This window comes from Nicotiana tabacum, chromosome 3, assembly GCF_000715075.1.
Source record: "Nicotiana tabacum cultivar K326 chromosome 3, ASM71507v2, whole genome shotgun sequence".
Taxonomy (NCBI): domain Eukaryota; kingdom Viridiplantae; phylum Streptophyta; class Magnoliopsida; order Solanales; family Solanaceae; genus Nicotiana; species Nicotiana tabacum.
In genome coordinates this window covers 142,850,802-142,863,439 of record NC_134082.1, presented here as the reverse complement: position 1 = coordinate 142,863,439, position 12,638 = coordinate 142,850,802, and the positions used below count along the sequence as shown (strand labels likewise).

Sequence of the window (12,638 nt, the reverse complement as noted above, 5' to 3'; positions counted from 1 at the left end):
AAATCCGGGTAAGGAATTCTGTTAACCCGAGAGAAGGTGTTAGGCATTCCCGAGTTCCGTGGTTCTAGCGCGGTCGCTAAACTATAATAAATGGTTCAATTATCTGATTTTAAAACCATTATAAACCTATGTGTATTTTTACTTTAAACCGCTTTTATTTAATTAATTAAAGGAAGATTGCAACATTATTTAAAATATGTTTCAAATCACGTTACATAAATACGCCAGCAGTTCGCAACACATTTCAGCTAACGTTGAGATTTGGATTTGGGTCACATAAATGCGCACCCGAGTTTAGGAAGGTAAATTATTAAATAGTGCGCCTAAAGTAACTATGCGTTTTTAATTTTGAGAGGGCCATGGAAATTTGCTAAATGGCACGCCTCAAATTCTAAGAATTTAAGGGATATAATTAAGTGCAGACCACGCATTTGGGATTATATTTGGCGCGGCGGACCTCAATTTAATTTTTTTTAAAAAACCAATTAATTGATTAAAGAGAGGCTTAATGTGATTCTACTATTCTTTTACCAAGAGTTCAAGCATGTTTAATAGCTGATGGACCTTGGTCAGCATATGTTATTAACCAGAAGACTGAGTCCCATGGACATAAGGGTATACCAAATTAAGAATACAAACCCAATACGGCTTTTGCTAACGAACTACCCTTTGACAATTGCTTCGGTTAATTATACAGGGACCCTTATGTGAGATTCTCAGTATAATTTGAGCCTATTTCCATGCGTAATGTTAAGCAGAATCTTATGGGTCTATCCAGTATATGTAAGTCCTAAAGTCTATTTTAAACTAACACATTTCTGCATTACAAATGAAATAATGCATAGCTCCTATTTTAAGGCAACTTGGATCATTTTCCTTTATTTTAAGCACGAGTCATATTGATTACTACTTAAAAAGAATTCGATCACTCATTACATGAATATGACACTATTGAATTACAAGGTAACATGCTGTAATAACCATATGCATTGCTTAGCAAGAAGATACATATACAATTTATACCATTTGGCATGATCTAACTATGTATGCAACCAAATAAGCTATGCACCCAACTTTCCCAAAAGACTTTCAATTACACAACATTTAATCTCAAGATACTTGCTAGAGGACTGATCCCTCATCAGATGAAACCAAATACAGCTTTCAACATGATTTTTGACATTACTCAGCAGGATATAATGCACCAGGCAAACTCATTAAACTAAAATAAAACTAAGCTACTGAACAGAGCAAATTTGACAAGATTACTAGAAGAAAACCAACTTGAACCAAATGGATTAAACCAAAGATCTATATTGAGATGCATTTAGACATAAACTGAAAGCCAAACAGTTCTAACTAATTAAATCAAACCAGAACCCTTATCTATTACTGATGCCACCAAGTCTAAACCAATCTAGGATCATTCACATCCAAACAAAACCTAATTTCAGCATTTGAAAAGGCTGACAACAACTTCAATTAATAGTCCAAGCAAAAGGGATACAAGTTATATCCAAACTTGATTAAACTTAATGTTAAACGAACCTTCATAAGAGTTTAGAATCATGAAAAGATTCAGTTATACAATACGAAACTTTAACTATGAAATATTAAACAGAACATTGAATTTCTTTGCTAATTCTTGAACCAAATTCAACTCTCAATGAGTGCTATCACCAAGAGGGAGAATATGCACCAACCACTCATAGTTTCATAAAAAGTAAAGCTACACTATAATAGAAGAAACAAGCTGATATTATGCTCTAAACTTCCAGTTTTCCATATCAGACATGAAGCAAACTTTACATTAGTAGGAATTAAGTAATATACCTGAGAAATAAGAGGAAAACAAGAAGTAAATGAGGGTCAATGGAGACGACACAACAGATCAACAATGTAACAGTATTAGCAATAGCTCGAAATCAAATTTTAGAAACAATGGAATTTGAGCTATCTTAAATCAGATGCATGATCTTTGAAGCTTTCGAAAATTCTAAGTAACCAAGAACACAAAAACCAAACAGAATTTGAGTGGCTTTCAATAAGGAAATGCAGGAAACTTAAGGCTATTTCCGAGTTTTCTTTTCAGTTTCCTTTCAACTATCTCTATCAGTATCTCCAGTGAATTCTCTCTATGTTCTTAAGTTCTCTTTTCCAAATTTTTTCCCTTTTTCACCTCTAAACTCTATCCTCTTATTTCTGTCCTCAACAGCCCTTGAAATAGGCATTAAGTTAGTGTTCTCTCCACTACTAGTCAACTTTTTTATTTTTAACTATCCACTAACTTAGTGCTTATAATTTAATTCAGTAGTGCACTTTCTAAACCTTATCACTTATTAGCAGCCACCTAATTCAATTATTGAGGTTCCCTTAGGCTAGACTACCCAAATTACCCCCATGACCCTGTTATATTTCAGAAAACAAACCAAACATGGGTCAGATTGACCCAAATTGACTTGGTGTGGGTCTGTATAGCCCAGGTCTTGGGCTTCAAATTTCAGTGTCCAAATCCAATTCAGAGAAAGATAGCAAAGCATATCCAATTTCAATCGAACCTCAGAGCCAAATGCTCTCAATCGGCCCAAAGCTTAAAGAAACAAACAAAATAACTAAAATTCAACCAAGACTAAATAAGCTAATAATTATCACGCCATAACCTAAAAATAAAAGTGCAACAATTTAACCGTAATTAATTTTAAAAAAAAACAAAACTGAAAAACTAACAAACGATCCTTAAATTGATATAAAAGAAAAACAAAACTAAATTCGAAATTATTCGAACACTCAGACCAAGAGCAGACCATTAGAAAAGACTAGAAGAAGAAGAAGAAGAGAAGAAAAGAAGAATAAACTAGTCAATAGAAAATAGAACTCACCTGGCTAGACTCGAAGTTAAAATTTGATAACTTGATTCATACAAAATTGATACCAATCACTTTTCTCTGTCAAGAAAGAGCGAATGACATCAATTTTGTAGTGAATCGGCCTTCCCCAGTCGATGCATGCCACCAGTTTTGACCGTATCGAGTTTTGAATTTTTAGGGCTTGAATTTGGATCTAATATTCGAGAGGTTAAAAATTCGAAGGAAACTAATCTGGGATTTGTTTAGAGGGGGTCGTGGTGGTTCTGTGGTGTATTTTTGGTGGTGAACGGAACCGGCGCTGCTAGGTTTAGGGCGGTGGAAAAGGGTGGCGGCGTCTCTAGAGTTTTCAGAGGTGAAGGGGTTTGGGAGATGAAAGAGGGGAGTGTGAGAGACGAGTTTGGGGGGGGGGGTTCAAAGGGGGTTAGGGTATATTAAAAAGGGATTTTGGTTCTCATCTATTGGATAAATGGAAATCGACGGCCCTGATCAAAGCGTGTCCAAACGACGTCGTTTGGTTCTGGTAGGGGCGGACCGGGTAGGGAATGACTTTTGGGCCTGGACCGGACGAGTTTTGGGGTAATTTGATTTGGGCTTTGAATTAATCAAACACTCAGGCAAATTGCATAGTAATTCCTAATTTTAGCAAATAATTAGATAAAAATCTAATTTTGGGAATTCTTTTTGGAGTAATTCATGTGAGTCAAAAATCACGTGCTCACACTATTAAACACAAATACCTTTATTTTAACAGAAGGGCGACGTGGCAACATCAAAATCATCCGGTTAGATTTAGTATAGATCCCTTCACCCAACCCATTACCCAACCCGACCCTAAAATACTAAACCCTTCACCCTTATCAATGTGTGAACCCTAAACCAGTAAGACAAAAAACAAATCATAATCCACTTAAGAAACCACCTCTGAGAAAAAACCCTAAATCAGAAGACAATAAATCCACCTTGATATATACCCATACGAATTTATTAGCATAACTGAAGCATGCAACCACTACAAATCGGGACCACCTCAAACTAAAACATGCAACAACTACAAGAAGACAAAATATAAAAGATATACAAAAAAAATAAAGGATAAAGCTTAGATGTTGTCCAAACCGAAAACCTAGACCACAAAAATAAGAATAATATAACAAGCAATCAGCAAAATCGATCAACAAATATTAAAATCAAGCAATTTAATGAAGAAAAGACTAACCTTTACACCAAGATCATATAAAATCAGCAGTTTGGAGTCACCACTACCGCCGGTCTCTTAGAGCTTCGAGAGAGTGAAAAGAAAAAGGGGGAATTGACCAAATGGTCTGTGACAGTCCATATTTTAGAGAAGGGTTGGATCGGATCTATATTAAATCTAACCGGATGACTTTGGTGTTGCAACGTGGCCCATCTGTTAAAATAAGGGTATTTGTGTTTAATAGTATAACGTCAGGGACTTGGTTGCATTTAATAGTATAATAGAGGGCTTATTTAAACTATTGATAATAGTAGAAAGGCATATACTATATGAAGTAATTAAGTAAATGGTAGCTATAACAAGTTAATAATCACTAAACAATAATAGTTTCTCAAAATTTCTCATCCACTTTGAGACCATCAAAATCCATCACATGTTAATGTGCACAAATAGCCGTTTTTAGACCCCAATTTAAAGAATAGCCGACATTTTTAGACAATACAAGTGTAGTTTTAGATTTTAAAATGTCAAAACGAATTCAACTTGAGAGGATACTTACGAAATGCAAGATCTATTCACTGACTTCTTTAGTAAGTAGGAACTTGCAATTTATGGAAATAATAAGGATAGTTCAAAGTCATGAAATATTTTTAATTATTACTAGACTACACATAAATGAGTTGTATAAAATGCACCACTTGCTCATCTACAAGTAGGCACAAGCAATACTAATTTAGGAGAGGGGCATCTCTTAGAACAGCCAAGGCATAATATTAGGTTTTGAAGCCCGTGCACCCAAAATCAGAGTTCTATAGGCTTGCTAAAAAAGAGTTTAACAGTGAATAATTTTAATAATGCCGTTAAGATAAGATACCTATAACAGCTAACTGTCTATAGTAACTCCAACTTAAGAAATTAAATAATGTACATAACATGTTTTAATCGTTTAAATTAACTAATACTATAAATTTATTTATTCTCAATGTATATCTATCTGCGTATGAGTTAAATCTCTGCTAACAAAATAATAGGAGAGTTGCTAATACTATTTCTGCAAAGCCAGCTTGCATTCCTAACTACCAATCACATCACTATTGCTATATTCCTGACTCGTCCTTTCGCCAAATTATGGTAACTAACCAAAATCAGTCTTAGATAACAAGCCAGAAAAACATGGAAAGCGGTTTTGATGTTTCAATCTCAACTACTTTACCAGTGATGTCTATTATTAAAGGGGAAATAGTTTTTTCTTCTTTTTTTTTTCCCTTAAAAAAGAGTTAAATTCATACGTCAAACCTCTCTATAACAGTCTCGTTTGTTCCAAATATTTTTGGATGTTATAGCGAAGTGCTGTTACAGAGAACATATATTATAACATAATATGAAAATTGGTTCGGGAAAAACTTGACTTTTATAGTGAAGTATTGTTATATAGAAATGTTGTTATAGAGATGTCTCCCTGTATATAGAAATTCTCTTTATTTTCTTCTTAAAGTTCTTTTCTCCTGAAAACAGTAAGATTAATACTGAAGTTCAAGAAAATTCTCATCGATATTTTTAATGAACATAAAAGGGAGGCAGTGACGGCAATGTTTAAAATGAAGAAAAGAAAGGACAATAATTAATGTTTTAGTATGCTTCAAAAACACTCAATTATGAAAAGGAATATGCATGTTACCAAATTCACTGTTAGAGCTAACATTTCCAATTTCCAACTCCAACAATCATTCTACTAATCTGTCCGTCTTTCTGAACATCCCTATATATACCCTTGCTAATTATCTTAATCTTCAGCACAAGTCAACTGATTTCTTACCACTTTAGAATTATATTCTTTGCAGGATTTAGCTATGTCACCCTCTTCTGCATTCTTGTTCAGCTCATTACTAGTTTTGTCCTTAATTTACTCTCATGGAAATGCACTTAGTTCAAATTACTATGAGAACTCATGCCCTCAGGTTGAAGATATTGTCACACAGGTTATTACTGAAGCAACAAAGAAAGACAAAACTGTCCCTGCTGCCCTTCTTAGAATGCACTTCCATGACTGTTTCATAAGGGTATTTTTTTGCATTTTTTTTGAGAACAGGCCTGATAATGTTTTTTTACTATTAGTTCTGATTTTTTTTAAATTTATTTCCCACAGGGGTGCGATGCTTCGGTGCTACTGAACTCGAAGGGGAAGAATATTGCAGAAAAAGATGGACCTCCGAATGTATCTTTGCATGCATTTTATGTCATTGATAATGCAAAGAAAGCTGTAGAAGCCGTTTGCCCGGGAATAGTTTCCTGTGCTGATATCTTAGCCTTTGCTGCCAGAGATGCAGTTGTTGTTGTAAGTATACATTGCTCAAGCAGAACATAAAAACAAACGCTTACTTATTCAATTGTTTGATTATCTCATCATAAGTTACAGTTAGTTATTTATAAGCTCAACACATTCTTTCACGTGCGAGCCTGATCACTTTTTTTTTTCATGGGTCAAGTACATGAAATTCTTTTTAATAATGAGTGCCAATAAGGTTTTAACCACACATTTTTATTAACTTAATTGTATCTTCATCATTATTTAATTTGGGATTCTTTTTCTACATTATTTTCCAATAACTTAGGTTGTAATGTTATTACGTGTAGTCTGGTGGACCTTCCTGGGACGTGCCTAAAGGAAGAAAGGATGGAAGAACATCAAAAGCTAGTGAAACTAGACAATTGCCAGCTCCCACTTTTAACATATCTCAACTTCAACAAAGCTTCTCTCAAAGAGGATTATCACTGGAAGACCTTGTTGCTCTCTCAGGTCATTTTACACAAGATTACATAATAAATATAACTTATATACACTTCACTATCGATCAATGTATTTTAACTTGTCGCAGCAGAATATATCTGTCTTATATTTTAGCTAATAATTGACAAACAATGTGTTTCCAAATCTTCAGGTGGACATACTTTAGGTTTCTCTCATTGTTCATCCTTCAGTAACAGGATACACAACTTCGATGCCACCAACGATGTTGACCCAACATTACATCCATCCTTGGCATCAACCTTAAAGGGAATTTGTCCACTTAAAAACAGGGCTAAGAATGCTGGAACTGCCATGGATACTTCCTCAACAACGTTTGATAATTCATATTACAAGTTAATTCTACAGAACAAGAGTTTGTTCTCTTCAGACCAAGCTTTGCTCAGTATTCCCAAGACTAAAACTCTGGTTTCTGACTTTGCTAGCTCAAAAGAAACGTTCTTTAAAGCTTTTGCTAAATCCATGATCAAAATGAGTAGCATAAATGGAGGTCAGGAGGTCAGAAAGGATTGTAGGGTAGTTAATTAATCCTACCAAATTAATGATAAATATCCAGCAAATTAAGTGTTTGGTCTCAGTTTGTTTCCTTATAATTTTCAGATTTCCTTTAGGAACTTATCCACAGCACTTTTTAAGTGGTCTAGGATTTTAATGAGCAGAGTTTTTATCAATCTCATTATCAATGTATCAATTTGTATTTTGTAAGTTGCTATGAATGAATCATCCAGCCCTACGGTTTGTGGCATGTCAGCATTAGGTTCTTTCTGTTGTAGAATTTGAGACAATGCCTGTCTTTTGTTGGAACAAAACTTCTTCATTTTCGATCTTTATATCAAACCAACACATGCATTCCTTGTGTCTTTCATATGCGCTATTGCACCATTAGCATTAATCATGGTTAATTAATTTACATTATCACCTCAATCTACTTCTTAATTATGATAAGTTAATGTAATTTGGTATAAGTATCATATGTAAGTCTTTTTTCTTTTATGATGGCAGGCAGAAGACAATGATCCCAAACTCCTACGCAATTTGTGCTTTAGTTCTCTTGTTTATTTGGTAACAACTCTTATTTAGAAATAAAAAACGAAGAAATCTAATTGACATAGAATCCAACTAACCGATAAATATTTCTACTTCTTTTTGCATAATCTTGATATGTGAAAACTGTATTCTTTCTGCATAATCTTGCTATGTAAAAAAGTACTATATATTTCGACAAACTTTTAGCTGGCTCCTTCATTTCAAGATTAAGTAGTTTGTCTTTTAAGGGGCACAGTAGAGGTTCTTAAAATTAGATGTTTTCAATTCTTACTCTTGTACGTCCACCGGTATACAAGTCTTGACAACCAAACATTTTTCTTTTGGGTAAACACCAGACTTAGTGCAAGTGTAACATAAATAACCAAGCTTTAATCTGAACTAATATAATGCTTCAATTTTGTTATGTTCTTACCTCAATTTCTTATTACTTTCGAGAGATTGCAAAATCTTATGATACAATTAGGAGGGTACAAATCGAACCGAAAAATCGCACCAAACCGAAAAGTCAAATCAAATCGATTAAAAAATCTGACTAGGTTTGGTTTGTTTTGGTTTGGTATAGAATAAAAAAAAATTTGAACCAAACCGATATATAAATATATAATTTTTATATATACTTTTAGGATTTTATATAGAATTTTCTTTAACAAAAGTTTAGAAATATTTGGGATTCTCTTGCGGGATATAATATTTAATGGTATATGAAAGTGTTCCATATTTATTTACCTTAAATAATGGGTTGCATGATCACTTTCTCATCAAGTGTTACTCAAATGCGTTTATCTCTTTGTTCTTCCAATATTGATATCATATGTTAAGATCTATTAAATTCTTACATCTTTTTCGAAGGTGAAGTGATTATTATTATTTAGGTATCATATATATTTTCTTATAAAAAATTTAACAAAGTAAGATTGAAACAATATTTAAGTAACCGAAAACCCGAAAAACCCGACAAAATCGGACCAATCCAAATCGATATAGTTGGTTTGGTTTGATTTTGATAAAAACGAATCAAAATCGAACCAACCCCGTCCATGTACACCCCTAAATACAACTATTATTCATGTGTTTTCAGACTTACATAGTCTCGTTATAACACATCCATTCATCATAATAGTGTACCTATGATACATATCCATACATACAGTTGTCTCAAGAAATCAGAATAACTCAATGTAAATTACTATAAGAGTTCTCACATACTTCACATCTCAATCTTGGTAGTGATAGACAAATTTATCTTAAAGGAGACTAATTTTGTTACATCATACTTTAAACGGTCAACGTCCATAAGTGCACACACGTAAAAGAAGAGTGCATTACTCAGATAATCACTTAATTATCTAAAATTATGTACTAAAGTCATTTTTCTTTCATTTGTAACAAGAAAGTCGCTCAACTATTCTTATTGCACACAAATGATCACTCAACCAGATTATCAAACTTTCCGATGGAAAAACATGACGTGACAGTTCATATTGAATTTTTTAACTAAACAGAGCAACTAAATCTTGCTCAGTTAAGATGAAGGGGAGAAATTCTTCACCCTCCCATTGGAAAGAGCAAAAGTTCGTCCCTGTTTATTACTAAATCATGGGGAGCCCAAGGTAAATTCCGAGACAGATTGAAATGTTGTATCATCATGATACTAATCGGATATGCAGTAAACACTCGAGAGAGATCTCATGAGGTAAATTCAGACAAAAAACTTAGGGAGACAAGCAGTAAAAAGTTATTCTCCTTGTCACCTTTTTGACATTTTGGCGTTGATAAGAGGGAGGTAGTGGAGCAATCATCAATTAGATAAGCAGCTGTATCAAATTATAATTATGCGTTATGATTGCAAACAGACAAACAGGTACTAATGCTTAAATTTAGAAAGCCATGCGTGAAGTTTTATTTGGCTATCACCCAATTGCGAAGAACGGAATAAGTAAACTACAATTTGGGACACGAAATTTTGATGGTTTAAGTTTTTCTACACTTTACTTCTCTCTGTCCGTATTTGAGATTTACATAAGGAACGCAAACGATTTGGGAGAGATTTTATCATTATAAATTTTTATTATATTGTCATGAATCAAACAAGAGAATTAAATAACAAAAAAGTTTAAGAACTTAATGGACCAAATATACCCTCAAAGTATGCGCGTGAGAATGGTACCGTTAAAATAAAGGTATATTTGGAGCAAATATTAGACGTCAGGACTATATTTGTACCATAGTATTAACAACGGGCAAATATATTCAATTTCGCATAGTTCAAGGGCATATTTGGACCTTTTCCGTAAGTTGACAATATACGGATATTATATTTTTGCGCAAAATTGAATGAGCCACTCGACTAACACCTTGCCTCAATAACAGATGCTTTGCCGATGCTGAGAACTAGACTGTTCTAGCTAACCAAAATGAGACCTGGATATTGCAAGTAATAATTACAAATTTACATGTATAATGACAACTGCTTCATAAATTTCAAATGTTAACCACCACAGATATCCCATGTCTGCTCAAATCAGTAGCGTTTTGAAAGTTTGATTAGGCATAAAGCTGAACAGAGAAAAAGTAACAATAAAAGTCTTCTACAAAGCAGGAAATGCTTAGAAAACACTCCACTATCTATTACAAACATGCATGCCACCCAATTTACTATTCGATCTAATCATTTCATATGGACATTTAATCCAATAATAAGTTACAGACCTTTGGACCTCTCCCTATAAACAAGCTTTTCTTGCTTAGACATAAGCCATAAGAGTATTACAATTCCTAGCAGGCTTAAAGAACCAATGGCACATTTAGTTCCATTGTTGAGCACATTGCTTATTTTCTGCATCTACTCTCAAGGGAATGCACTTAGTTCAAATTACTATGCAAAAACATGCCCTCAAGCTGAAGACATAGTAATGCAGGTTGTTAAGAAGGAATCAAAGAAAGACAAAACGGTGCCCGCAGCACTTCTGAGGATGCATTTCCATGATTGTTTCCTACGGGTATACAAATAACATTTAATTTCTTCTATGGTTATCTTCCTGTGTAGTAGCTAAACTTTCTTAAAATATTTCCCTGTTATTGCTACGCATATTATATTAGTTATACTTACCTACTTCCTCCGTTCTATCTTCTTGAAGGGCTGTGATGCTTCTATTTTGTTGAGCTCCAAGGGGAAAAACACTGCAGAAAAAGATGCCCCTCCTAATGGTTCTATGCACGGATTCTATGTTATTAACGGTGCAAAGAGAGCAGTTGAAGCTATATGTCCTGGCATTGTTTCTTGCGCTGATATTCTAGCGTTTGCTGCAAGAGATGCAGTCGTGTTAGTAAGTACCCCTGCTAGGAAAAAGGACATAAAAAAGCATATAAATAGGTACTGTAGCCGTAGAATCAGCCACTAAATGTTTGTATTAGGCTAAGCTGTTTGCATCACATTACTTGGATGCAACCCTTCCGTAGACCCTGCGTTAACGCGGAATACTTTGTGCACTAGACTGTCATTATTAACATATGAGTATAGTAAATAAGTGCTGCTAAAACTTGCTCAAGATGGCCTAAAAGTGTAGACATATATGGACTACGGCATACATGTTAACAAAATCGAAATTCCATTAAAATCGGTACTCCTAAATTAGAAACTCCCAAAATAAGGACTAATTGTGTTGATGTTTCAGTCAGGTGGGCCTTACTGGGAGGTGCCAAAAGGAAGAAAAGATGGGAGAATATCCAGGGCAAGTGAAACAACACTGCTGCCCAAACCTACATTCAACATTTCTCAACTGCAACAAAGCTTCCATCAGAGAGGTTTATCAACCGATGATTTGGTGGCTCTTTTAGGTCAACATATATAACAATGCTCCAAAATTTTCTCGAATTAATTTCTTAAATGGTCATCTAACGGCTATATATTCTCTTTGACAGGTGCGCACACTTTAGGATTTTCCCATTGCTCATCCTTTATTAGCCGCATATACAACTTCAATGCCACACATGACATCGATCCTACACTACGTCGATCGTTTGCAGCAAGCTTGAAGAGCATATGTCCACTCAAAAACAGGGCTAAGAATGCAGGAATAAGCAATGATCCTTCTCCAACGACATTTGATAATACTCATTACAGGATAATTCTCCAAAAGAAGAGTTTGTTCTCTTCAGATCATGCTTTGCTCACTGCTCCAAAAACAAAGAAGCTAGTTTATAAGTTTGCTACCTCAAAAGCAGCTTTTCATAAGGCTTTTGCTAATTCCATGATTAAGATGAGTAGCCTTACAGGTGGTCAAGAAGTTAGAAAAGATTGCAGGGTAGTAAACTGATGATTGCTCCATTGTTAATTAATTCTACTTAGCAGTTTAATATCTGTATAATTGTAATTAGATGATCCAGGAAAATGGGTTGTCTATCACTTCCTATATTGTCTTAGTTTCATTTTATTGATTATAGTACTGGGAAAACTTATTACTTGCTTCAAATGTTATTGTTGTGAATAATAAATAGAAGGGTGTGGACAAACTAAATAAGCAGATAATGTTACTCAAGGTGTCATAAAGAACACATCACCAAGAACAACATTCTAATGTAAAGGAAAAATCAGTGAATCTCGAACACCCCTCAAGTCCTTGTTGCTTAAAAGACAAATTGAATGAACTACTTCCGTGGCAGTAAGGAAACACGTAAAGATTTTTTTTTTTTTTGGTTTCCACCCGGTATCCACACTGAAACC

The 12,638-nt window shown here is 34.3% G+C and overlaps 2 protein-coding genes across 2 annotated transcripts; both read left to right on the top strand.

Annotated features, from left to right (window-relative positions):
- Window positions 1-5,846: 5,846 nt before the first annotated feature.
- LOC107796070 (peroxidase 64) lies at window positions 5,847-7,618 on the top strand. Its single transcript, XM_016618790.2, has 4 exons — window positions 5,847-6,122; window positions 6,209-6,397; window positions 6,697-6,859; window positions 7,002-7,618. Exons 1-4 carry the CDS (start codon window positions 5,913-5,915, stop codon window positions 7,394-7,396), a joined length of 957 nt encoding a protein of 318 aa, XP_016474276.2. The 5' UTR covers window positions 5,847-5,912; the 3' UTR covers window positions 7,397-7,618.
- A 3,021-nt stretch (window positions 7,619-10,639) lies between these two features.
- LOC107796071 (peroxidase 64-like) lies at window positions 10,640-12,387 on the top strand. The gene is made up of 4 exons (XM_016618791.2): window positions 10,640-10,914; window positions 11,053-11,241; window positions 11,590-11,752; window positions 11,837-12,387. The coding sequence occupies exons 1-4, from the start codon at window positions 10,711-10,713 to the stop codon at window positions 12,229-12,231; spliced, it is 951 nt and encodes a 316-aa protein (XP_016474277.2). The 5' UTR covers window positions 10,640-10,710; the 3' UTR covers window positions 12,232-12,387.
- Window positions 12,388-12,638: the final 251 nt, after the last annotated feature.

What these genes read in the sequence shown, in the direction of transcription:
- LOC107796070 (XM_016618790.2), top strand. Translation starts at nt 5,913, where the DNA reads ATGTCACCCTCTTCTGCATTCTTGTTCAGCTCATTACTAGTTTTGTCC. An exon ending in CCAGAGATGCAGTTGTTGTT is followed by an intron (nt 6,398 to 6,696) that starts GTAAGTATACAT and finishes TATTACGTGTAG; the next exon opens with TCTGGTGGACCTTCCTGGGA. An exon ending in AGACCTTGTTGCTCTCTCAG is followed by an intron (nt 6,860 to 7,001) that starts GTCATTTTACAC and finishes CCAAATCTTCAG; the next exon opens with GTGGACATACTTTAGGTTTC.
- LOC107796071 (XM_016618791.2), top strand. Translation starts at nt 10,711, where the DNA reads ATGGCACATTTAGTTCCATTGTTGAGCACATTGCTTATTTTCTGCATC. An exon ending in TCCATGATTGTTTCCTACGG is followed by an intron (nt 10,915 to 11,052) that starts GTATACAAATAA and finishes ATCTTCTTGAAG; the next exon opens with GGCTGTGATGCTTCTATTTT. An exon ending in CAAGAGATGCAGTCGTGTTA is followed by an intron (nt 11,242 to 11,589) that starts GTAAGTACCCCT and finishes TTGATGTTTCAG; the next exon opens with TCAGGTGGGCCTTACTGGGA.